Source organism: Penicillium canescens, assembly GCF_028828765.1.
Source record: "Penicillium canescens strain IBT 15451 chromosome Unknown utg000003l_segment0_segment0, whole genome shotgun sequence".
In the NCBI taxonomy this organism is placed as follows: Eukaryota; Fungi; Ascomycota; class Eurotiomycetes; order Eurotiales; family Aspergillaceae; genus Penicillium; species Penicillium canescens.
Genome location: NW_026703965.1, coordinates 4570660 through 4582151, shown reverse-complemented (window position 1 = coordinate 4582151; position 11492 = coordinate 4570660). Strand labels below are relative to the sequence as shown.

The 11492-nt window shown below is 49.4% G+C and overlaps 2 protein-coding genes across 2 annotated transcripts; one reads left to right on the top strand and one right to left on the bottom strand.

Annotated features, from left to right (window-relative positions):
* Positions 1 to 511: 511 nt before the first annotated feature.
* Positions 512 to 6908, bottom strand: N7446_005069 (uncharacterized protein; the record flags this gene model as incomplete). The annotated part of the gene is made up of 5 exons (XM_058513817.1): positions 512 to 2764; positions 2823 to 2912; positions 2976 to 3250; positions 3302 to 6250; positions 6305 to 6908. 5 exons carry the CDS (start codon positions 6906 to 6908, stop codon positions 512 to 514), a joined length of 6171 nt encoding a protein of 2056 aa, XP_058375146.1.
* A 514-nt stretch (positions 6909 to 7422) lies between these two features.
* On the top strand, positions 7423 to 10779 carry N7446_005068 (non-ribosomal peptide synthetase; the record flags this gene model as incomplete). Its single annotated transcript, XM_058513816.1, has 1 exon — positions 7423 to 10779. One exon carries the CDS (start codon positions 7423 to 7425, stop codon positions 10777 to 10779), a length of 3357 nt encoding a protein of 1118 aa, XP_058375145.1.
* Positions 10780 to 11492: the final 713 nt, after the last annotated feature.

The following is an 11492-nucleotide window of genomic DNA, read 5'->3' as shown; positions in this document are numbered from 1 at the left end:
AGGCTATGACCTCAGTGGTGCCCTTGTCATAACAATAGATCTTTCCCGGATAGCCGCCTCATGGCGGAGTGCACACGCGATTCTGCTCGTTGGACCAATTTTGACCTTGGTAACCCTAAATTTGTATTTCAAAAAGTTGTATTCTCATCATTTTAATTATGCCCGAAAATTACATTGCAATTAGCTTTAGAAATATATATCTAAGTCACAGGGGGTGAAAATCCACTTTGCTTGACCGAGAGCCAGTTTCAGATGTGTAACGCCGAGTCGGGACGCACGTCCCTCACCTCGATCGCGACATTTAACCAAGAGCGGGCTGTTGTTATTGCTTGCGTCTGGGCCAGTACAAGTGAAGTTGATGGGCAGTTATAGACGCCGCCGTTGCATCAGGCGGCGAAGGTTGGAAAAGAGATCGCAGTAAGGCTGACGCTGTCCAAGAACACGAGTGCGAGCTTTCCAGATAGGCAGAATGAGAGAATGCCGGGAAATAGGCCCTGAAGAGAAGACCTTCTTACACCCCCATCAGAAAGGCCCTTCCCAATCGCTGCGCATCGGCTTTCAACAATCCTTGACGCTGGCATTCCGCCCCAAACAAATCATCAATCTCAGACCGTAAATCGCGCAGCAAAACCTTTGGATCTAACATATGCTCTAGACAGCGAAGTACTAAGCTTCTGACCACGTTGATAAATGTGGTTGGCAAGGCATCGGTGTCGTACTCATATCGAATGCTTAGGCCGCGGTCATCGACCTGCCATTCGAATAGACATGAGAACTTCGAGCCTTGTGCGAAAATCTGAACTGGCTTCACTCCCTTGACAGGGAAGGGGTTTTCAACGTTACCACATGTCCGTTGGTCGTGGAAGGTGACCACGCAGTCGAATAAAGGTTGTTGCTGTCTTTGCGTGAGACTTAGGTGACTTGGAAATGGTAGCCCTATATGATTCAGCAGCGATGGCCAAGGAAGGGCGTTTGCAAGCGCAGACTGAGACGACGATCGAACTTCTTCAAGAGCGTTCCCGGTTGTAGAATCCGCTCCGCGCAGCAGAATCCTAACAGGCAAAGGTTGAAGGAACAAGCCAACCACTTCCATGTCTTTCGGATCAGAGCGATTCATGTATGGAGATCCGAGCAGTACATCATGTCGTCCACACATAGTCTGAAGGACGACACCTACAACTGCCAAGCCGAATTGATGCAGTGTAGTTCCTTTGAGGGAGGAAATAGCGAGAAGCCTTTTGTATAATGGTGGCGGAACCATCTGGAACACCGACTCTCCACGGTATGATCGGCACGATGGATTCTTTGTGGGAGTATCTGGAGTCGGAGCACCTTCGAAAGAAAGACCCTTCAGATAAGAACTCCAAAAAGATAATTTATCATTGCCAACAGGCTGGTTCCAGACCGTGCTGTCGAAGTACTCGCGCCTAATGGGCTCCAATTCGCGACCGTAGTACACAGCGGCTGCCTCACGCAAAATCACATTGAACGAAGTTAAATCACACACAACATGTGTGGCGCAAATGACAAGCTGATTGCGGGAGACCGTGGCGCGGATGGGGCTTCCTTTCTGAAGATCGAATGGCGTGTTGATGTACTCTGCGACGTCAACTTGTTCCACGACAGGCACTGTGATCAAGTTGGTTGAAATTGAACGAAGCACCTTGCCTTCCAGGGTCATAAACCTGGAACGCAAAATTCGATGGCGATTAAAGACTATCTGGAGCGCAGAAGCCAGCTTTTGGATGTCAACTTCATTCGAGAGCTCCGCAACGTAAGGTACATTGAAGCTCGATGTTGTCTGTGAATGTTGGTAGCGATGTATCCATTCGATCTCTGCTGGGGAAGGAGCCTCTGAACCAAGCGGCTGGGCCTGAGTTTCCGGTAATGCCAAAGATGTGCTGCGTAGCTGTGACTCACCCTGAGTCTGAATTAGATGAGCTAGATCTCGGAGTGTGGATGCGGAGATGATATCTTTGACGGTAATTGGGATGTTAAAAAGGCTCTTGATGCGAGCAGCCAGGGCAAGCTGGAGGAGAGAATGACCTCCAAGAACAGCAAAATCATCTGCGTTTGATATATGCCTCGTGGGGTCTAATGCCAACAATTGTCTCCAGATGCCTGCGAGGGTCTCCTCTAGAGAATTCAACGGCTGAATCGACTTGGGAGGGAGGTCGACGTGATTCTTTGCGACTAGTCCCTTAAGGTCAATTTTACCATTTTGTGTTCGAGGCAGCTTCCTCATGGAGTGAATATTTTTTGGGGCTGAATGAGGTGGCAACGCTACGACCAGCTCACGTCTCAATGTCTCTGTATCGATTTCTGGCTCAACCCAGAGCACAACAGCGCCGTTCTCTGTGACTGCGACGGCCTTGGAGACCGAGGGCATTGTCCGATAAACAACTTCTGGGATGTCGTCCAAGTTGATCCGATATCCTCGAAGTTTGACCTGCCGATCGTCTCGACCACAGCAATGCAAGTTTCCCTGCTCATCCCAGAAGCCAATGTCCCCAGAGCGATACATCATTTCTTGGTCTGAGCCCATGGAAAACGGATCAGGTATAATTTCTTCCGATGTCTTTTTTTCCATTCCAAGGTATCCGCGGGAGATCTGGACCCCAGCGATATATATTTCTCCAATCGTCAGTGTGGGTTGTAGCTCTAAGTGGTTGTTGAGAACGTATAGGCGTGCTGATGGCAAAGGGCGCCCGAGGGTCACTGGAATGCCCGGCTTCAGAGGATGATGGCAGACCAGAAGGGAAGCCTGGAAGTGGCTATCAGCTCTGTTACATACTCCAATAGACGGAGGTCATATTGCTTACTTCTGTGGGTCCATAGATATTATAAAGCTCTTTGTTTGAACCCCACCGTTCGACCAAAGCCTCTGGCACAGGTTCCCCGCCGAAATGAATCTTTGTTACCGTCAGCAAAAAGATTTATATCCTGAAATCCCAATATACGAAAGGGCAACATACCGATTTCAAGTTAGGGTAGTCTCGCGGGTCGAGCTCCGCAGCCAGAGAAGGGGTAAGTATTGCTACTTCCGCATCTAAGAGGTGAGAGAATTTATCATCCTTTCCTCGGGGCAGTACCAAAGTACCTCCAAAACAAAGGGTCGAGATAATCTCGTGAATACAGCCATCGAACCCTGGAGAGAGCATTTGACTGATTCGTGTGCCAGGACGGCTTGTGGGCCGAGCGGCCGTGCAGGAATAAAGGGCGACAACGCCCCGATGCCTACACAGCACTCCTATAACTAGTCAGTATGTCCTTGTCATGTTGAATATATCTTGAGACGCACCTTTGGGCTGGCCAGTGGATCCAGAAGTGAAACATAGATAAGCCGTGGAACTAGGGTGTGGTAACCTGGTTTGACAATCCGCTGGCTTGATGTTGTCTCTCAGCAGATGGTCAATCGCTAGAGTGAGAGGACCATGTGGTCCAGTTCTTTCCATGTGCGAAGTATCCGGAAGTAATAAAATCCTAGCACCGCTGCGTTCAAGTAGCTGAGCACGGTATTCCTCAGGGTACGATGAGTCCACCGGGCAATAAATCGTATCGGCTTGCATTGCAGCGAGCATTCCCACGATCCAGTTGCTAGATCTGTCTGCCAGAACTGCAACGACTGCCCCAGCGGGGCACAGGAAAGCAATGATGTTCGCGATTTTATCCACACGTTCAGCCAGTTGAGTATATGTCAACGTGTCCCCGGCTGCTTGAATGGAGAATTCAGGAGCATGTTGCCAGGCTGAGTATTGGAACAGACTGCTGATAGTTTGCCCCGCATTGCGTGTGAAGCTGGAGGTTGAACTACCGTTCCCTGCTGCCAATATCTTCTCGCGCATATGTGGGGGAAACTTTGAGTCGAGACACTGCTGCACAGAGGACTGGCCGTGAACGAGGGAGTGCAAGATGCTACCGTAGATATCTGCCATGTCTTGCACTTGACTTGGTAAAAACCTTTCGGTCCGATAGAAGAGGCTGATGCCTCCATCCGGATTGATAACAAGGTTTAGGGGAATGTTTGCAGTGTTTTGGAATGACGGCTCTTGGAGGCACTTCATGGCTGTTATTCCCTTTCTCAACCCACCATCTTGAACGGCAACGGTGGTGGAAAATGCTGGTATGTTAGATGGAATTTCTGACACGTGAATGGTGGCAAGGCCTTGAATTTCACGATGAATCTGCTGCAAGAATCTCTCGGCAGACAAGGACCTGTCAACCTGAACAAGAACAGGCAAAGTTTGTATCAAAGGCCCTATCATGGTATCCACCCATGCGAAGGGAAGACTGCGGCCTGAGAAGACACTTCCGTACACGATTGTGTCCGAATTGGTGTAGGTTGTGAGAAGCAGTATCCATGCGGCGTTAAAGATGGCCGCTGGGGTTACATTCACAGTGCAGGCGTATTCTATGACTTTGTCCCGATCTACATTGTCGGGCACGGAAACCTGAGCATGACCAGGTTGCCGGGAGGTGAGGCTGGTGTTGGGAGATGCTATATCGCCACATGCATCAGAAAAGAGTGCCTCACGATCACTCCAAAATTTCTGGATCTCTGTATATGTTGCACGCCGTAGGTGCTCCATATCCTGCGCCGCCACTGTGAATGGGAGAGAGCCTTCGAGGGGTCTACCTTCAAGGGCAGCATCCACTTTCTGGAACAGCAGGGATGCCGAAAAGCCGTCCACCAAGGCGTGATGCACAGTCCACACCACTGTGCTTTGACCTCTGCTGAGCTCACTGCCTTCGTAGTGCAGAACTGCAAAATTACTACCCAGGTCGGCACGGCTGATTAATCCCTGCAAGGCCACCTGAATATCACGATGAGATTTCACCGATGTCTCTTCCCAGATGAATGTAGCTTGTGGCTGCACCTTCTGGATAGGCTCCTTTGTCGCCCAGCTGAAAGACGTGCGAAAAATTGGCTCAACGGAGACGACAGCCTCCCATGCCTTTTTGATCCGGTGGATATCAGCCGTAGCATAATGTGAAAGCTGTTGCACATAGTTCATCTCATGATTGTCCATGGTAGCTAACAGAAGGGCCTTCTGAAGTGGTGTAATTTTTGAATCTCGCTGACACTGAACATTGGGACCATGCACGGGAACAAGTAATCTCTGCTCGTTACACCGATCGATCAATGCTTGGATGGATGGCTCTAAGAGAACGTGCTGCACAGGAACTGTAAACCCGTATTGACGACACAGCGAAGATATCTTGATAGCAGCCAAGGAGTTGATTCCGTAGCTAATCGCAGATTGCTTGACGTCGATCCGGTCAATCGAAAGGCTAGCTACTTGAGATAAAGCTGTCATGACAGCTTCGTTGAGTGTTGAGGTAGCAGATATGGGATCCTCTATCGTTGAGCCAACAGATTCCTGGATGATTGTTTTCAAAGTCTTTACATCAGTCTTGCCATTCATCGTCGGAAGGGATTCCAGGACCAGGAGGTGGTCCGGGACCATGTAAGCTGGAGCATTCGTCTTCCACTTGGCAAGCAGACTAGTTGTGTTGACAGCATTTGGACCAACCACTGAGACTAGACGACCATGAAAGAGAAGTGAGAACGAGAAGTTGAGGCGATCATCAAGCTGCAGAATCTTGGCATCAACATCCTGTCCGAGATTGACGAGAAATCCTCGAATCTTGGTGATTCTGTCCCTTCGACCAAGGAATTCCAACTCTCGAGAGCCCGAATCTGTAAGGGCCCATTTGGCCATATCACCAGTGCGATATACTTTCTCCCCCTGGTACATAATGAACTTTTCCTTGGTCAACTTGTCGTCGCCCCAATACCCACTCGCAAGGCACCGACCCGCAGCAAACATCTCGCCTTCCACGCCGACTTCATTGATCAGCTGCATATTCTGGTCAACTAGCATGACAGAGGACGATGGAATGCATTGGCCTAGTCGAGTGGTATAATGCATTCCGGTCTTGCTATGTGTCTGAAGGGCGCCTGTCAAGATGGTACATGTAGCCTCTGTTGGCCCATAGGCAATCCAGATATCTGAACTCGTTTTCCGCCAGTCTGTGATGAGTTTCTGCGGCGGAGTCTCGCCTCCTAGCACAATCCTTAGAAGTCTGGGGTAATGGCAATTACCACTTGGCGGAGTCAACGCATCGAGGATGGAGGGCGTGACGGCAAAAATGTTGGCTGTTTCTGCACGATCTTGCAGATTGTGTGGATTTCCAAGAATCACTGTTCCGCTATTACAGAGGGTACTGAAGAGTGCACCCATAAAGGCTATTCATCTAATCAGTAACGATACTCCAACATCTAAATGAAGTAGCCACTTACCGTCAAACGCGATAGAGAGTACAAGAAGCACGCGATTACCAGGCAACACTCCGAAATTAAAATGTGGAGAAGAAACGAGGTTCATTACCGAATAATGTGTCAAAACCACTCCTTTTGGTTTGTCGGTTGTCCCAGAGGTGAATATAACGCACATTGTGTCTGTCTGGCAATCGTCGCACCGAGAGACAGCGGCGTTCTCACTTGCGTCCCAGTCTTTTACACTTTCAACGGAAACACACTTGACCTGCCGACTCCTGACCTCAGGCTGATCTCCAGTGTATACAATCACATTTGCTTCCACTCTGTTGAGAACATAATCGATTTTCTCTTGGGGCCATTGAGCGCGGTCGATGGGCACATAAGATGCACCAGCCTTGAGGATCCCAAGCAAGCCAACCACCATATCAACGCAAGAACTTGCTAACAACGGAATTGGTTTTCGTCTCTCGATGCCAACATTGCAGAGACGACTGGCTAGTCTTGAAGAATCGAGATCCAACTGATGATATGACAAGCTAAAGTCCTTCCCATCTTCTACCGCAATTTGGGAAGGGCTCCTTTGAACGGAATTGCGGAACAAATCTAGAATGGAATATGAGGCCATTTTTTGGAGAAAGTATGTGGGACAAGAAAAGTGACAAGGGCCGTTTTGAAAAGCCCTTTGGTAAAGTGTTATGTTTATTACCATATCCTTTTTACCTGATTATATACATGCCGTTTAAGCTCCTATGAAGCCCCAAAATCCTAGGCCCCCCGAGAACCCGGTTTGAGATCGGTAGAATGCAGCGACGATCACGTTATTACAGGAGTGGAGAATGCCATTCCTTGCATCTGCATGTTTCAATAATTAATCCAAGGCATGCAGAGAAAACGCAAGTGCAAAAACTAATTAGGTTACAGAAAGGGGGCGGCAGCAGCTGTGGCTGAAGGTGTGATATTGGTACGCTGTTGACTGGTATGATTCTGCTAGATCCCCCAGATGTCCAGATCGGCGGTTTGAATTTCAAAACTACAGAAGGCTTGTCAGCTGTTTCATTCGATATCCTTGGGTAATCACATATCCTGTCATAATTTTTTTTGATTGACGAGCCACCCTGAGCAACTCAATTACTCACGAAATGTCGCACGGCTTCTCTCTTCCAGCCGCTATTCCCCTGGACGCCAAACCGTCATTTGATGACACGATATCAGCTATTGAGGATGTTGAGCCAACTGAACCCACCCATGTTCTTTCACACCTCAGCCCTGAAGATGCCAGCGCCATAAGAGAGTGGAACAAACTTATTCCCAGCAAGGTTGACCAATGTGTGCATGAACTCATTCAGTCTCGCACCCTGTCGCAACCAGAAGCCGTGGCGGTTCATGCCAGTGATGGACAGCTCACGTATCGTGAGCTGGACGTCATGTCATCCGCGCTGGCAACTCGGCTTGTCAATTATGACATGGGCTCAAATCGGATCGTACCCCTCATATTCGAGAAGTCTATGTGGACCACCATAGCTTTATTGGGTGTCATGAAGGCAGGTGGCGCATTTCTCCTTGTTGATATTGCCCACCCAGTTCCACGGCTGAAGGAGATATTTGACATAACTGCTGCAAAGCTGGTCATTGCTTCTGAGATGCAGGCTGGGCTTGTTCGGCAGCTCGATCTGAAGGTGGTTTATGTAGGTGTCAATGAGAATGCACCCAACAAGACCGAGTCGTGCCCTCCATTGGCGCCAGTCCCTTCTCGCCGTCCTGCCTACTGTGTGTTCACGTCCGGTTCAACGGGACAGCCGAAAGGCTTCTGCGTTCAGCATGATGCATTTGCGACAATGGCTGCAGTTGTCCCGGAGGCCTTCAACCTATCGTCGACAAGTCGCGTGTTTCAATTCGCCTCTCATGCTTTCGATGCAAGCGTTTTTGAGTATCTTGCGTGTCTCGTGATGGGTGGCTGTCTATGTATTCCCTCAGAGTCTGCGCGCACCAGTTCTCTTGCCGAAGCCATCAATGTATTCCAAGCCAACTGGATCATCCTAACACCATCCGTGAGCCGCGTTATATCACCTGCCCAAGTACCCACGCTGCGCACACTCGTCATGACAGGGGAACCTATGAGGGAAGATGATGTAGAGAGATGGTCCGGCAACCTCAAACTAGTTAACGGCTATGGTCCTTCCGAGTGCGCTGTTTGTTGTGCTGTGTGCCCATCCGTCACTTCTGCCACTGAGCCTGGTCAGATTGGCCGTCCACTCGGAGCTGTCCTATGGCTTGTCGATCCCGAAGACCACGAGCGGCTGGTGGAAATCGGTGCAGTGGGAGAGATTTTGGTTGAAGGACACACTGTGGGAAAGGGCTATCTTTCCAACTCGGAACAGACGGCGAAGAGTCTTGTGGACGCACCTCGCTGGCTGATAAATTTCCGCCAGGTCCCATGCAGCCCGGTGTATAAGACCGGTGACTTAGCCGTGTACCTGCCTGACGGAACGTTGCAACTTCGTGGGAGAAAAGACACTCAGGTGAAAATTCGAGGCCAAAGAGTCGAGCTGGTTGAGGTAGAGCAGCGACTGAAGAACTTCTATGCTCCGGACATTGAGGTTGTTGCTGAGATAGCCAAGACAGCTGAAGAACCAATGCTCGTCGCTTTTGTGTGCAATTTCCTGCCTTCAGAACCTTGCAAGAGTATTCTGAGCGCACCTAGTGTTTCTTTCCAAGCCGCGGCCCAGGAGGCTGCGAATACATTACGCCAAACCGCCCCTGATTACATGATTCCCTCCACGTTCTTCCCTGTCAATTTTCTTCCGACCACCATTACAGGCAAGACTGATCGTCGGCAGCTGCGGCTCGCGGTGGAAAGGCTGTCTCGCCCTGAGCTCGCTGAATATAATGCCCCGTGCTCGGCCCATGACGATCCACAGCTCGTTTCAGACCCGACACAAATAACTTTGTGGAAGCTATGGTGCCAGGTGCTCCACTTGGATGGTGATGGTAATTGCATCGGGGCGAAGCATAACTTTTTCCATCTCGGTGGCACGTCAATCAATGCGATGAAACTTGCGTCTTTGTGTCAGAAAAATGGGTTCAAAATTCGAGTTTCAGCCATTTTGGCCAACCCTGAGCTCGATAAAATGTCCTCCATGATTGATAACCATCAAGACAAAGGCGAATGGCTTGTGAGCCCGATAAACGTTGTACCGGGCGTCAAGGAAGCACTAGTCGAAGCTAAACTTATATCCTCAGCGGATACGGTTGACATTTTCCCTAGCACTGAATTCCAGAGATGGAATTTACAACAGCCCTGCGATCACCTCTCTATCCAACTACCGGCAGAAGTGGATATCCCACGCCTTGAGGCTGCCTGGCAGAAAGTTTTGAAAAGACATGCAGCCCTACGAACGGAGTTTCTGTCCTGGAAGGATCACACATTCCAAGTTGTTCAGCATGATGTTGAGCTCTCATTGGAACAAATTGACGTTGATGAAGACCTATTTTGCGCCATTGAAAGTCTCATTCGTGAGCCTTCACGACAGTTCCCAGGTCCCGGGGCATCGCCATTCCATCTCACTTTGATATCGAGTCGTGAACATCGGGCCCTCTTGGTCCGTATAAGCCACGCTCAATATGACGGGGTTTCATTGCGGATTCTTTATCACGATCTGATGGCTGCGTATTCCGGGAAACATCTGGCGCAAGGGACAGACTTCCCCGACTACATGCGAGTTCGCTGTGCTCAAAACACGTCGAAAGCGTTCGACTACTGGCGAAAAGTATTGGACGGGGCCACTATGGCAACATTGTGGCGGCCCCGCCCAGGTCCACCAGGCTGCCTATCCCTCCACATGAAAGACGTACAACTCCCCTTGCCTCCCACAGGAATTACGCGTGCCACTTTACTTATGTCTGCCTGGGCCTGGGTTCTGGCTGTTATCACCAGTCGATCGGATGTCGTCTTTGGGTATGTATCCAGTGGCCGAGACGTTCCATTGGATGGTGCGAATGACTTTGTTGGTTCGGCTGTCACTACGGTACCCTTGCGCCTCGTCATTCAAAAATCGTGGTCCATTGCCGATTTCCTCTGGGCGGTTCAGATGCAACGGATATCGAACGCTCAATATGAAGTCGTGGACTTCGAGGACATTGTTTCTAAAAGCACATCATGCTCCGCGGGCGCGCAGCTTGGTAGCGTGTTTTCCTATGAAGATTTTGGTGCAAGTTCCGAAATCTTGCTTGAAGGCATCCACTGTCCCACCCAATTCCATTTCCAGAAAGCCCCCACAGTACCTTACGCCTTGATTGCCCCCCAGGAGGACGCCGTTGGGGTCAGGGTCGCCGGTCGCACAGACTTCCTTTCCCAACATGAAGCGGTGAGGCTATGCGAAATGCTCTGCACGATCGCGATCAAGTTTGCGGAAACTCCTGACCGGGCCCTGCCGTGGGAGAGTTTGGTAGAGGCTCCACATGGCTTGGAGTTTCCAGCAAGGGGTCAGACATCGTGAATGCGATCGATCTACATTGTGGAATTTGACGATAAATATTTATATTTCCTTTTTTTACTTCAAATCTTACATGTTTCTAGGTCTTAACTGCAAGGGACATAGATTCAAAGTCATGTGGAATGATTCTCAAATGTTATTGCACGAAACCGGACTAGTTATAGAATCGCTAGCTACCTGGCTAGTCGGAATGAGATGAGTCGCGAGATAGTAGCTTAGCCTACCTATGGATAATGGTTTCTCTTGTTGACCTTCTTTTTTGGATCTCCTATTGGCGTTTTATTCTTCGTTGAGTTTGCATTAAATTGTCACAGTCCACATACTATTTCAAATTTATCAATACATACACATACTTGCAGAACCTTACATCAGCCACATGACCAGAGATCCATCATATATTCCATAGAAGCCGCAGCATACCGCATCATGCCTTGCGCCCCCCACTTCTCTTTCATTGAGGAATCGATGGTGTTCTGTGTCGATGATGGGTCCAGACTAGCAATCAAGTCAATATCTGTATCTCTTTTTTTTTTTTTCCCCCCTGTTTTCGATCTGCTTTCGTATCTATTCGTCGCAAGCGTATGATCTTCGACTGTAATACCAGAGGGCCATCTTCTAGATCCACCCTAACACGAGTGCTGCATTTCAGAGACGTGACTTATCTCGCCTGTAGCCAGACCGACACTTGCATGGCGAAGATAAACGGAGGATTTATT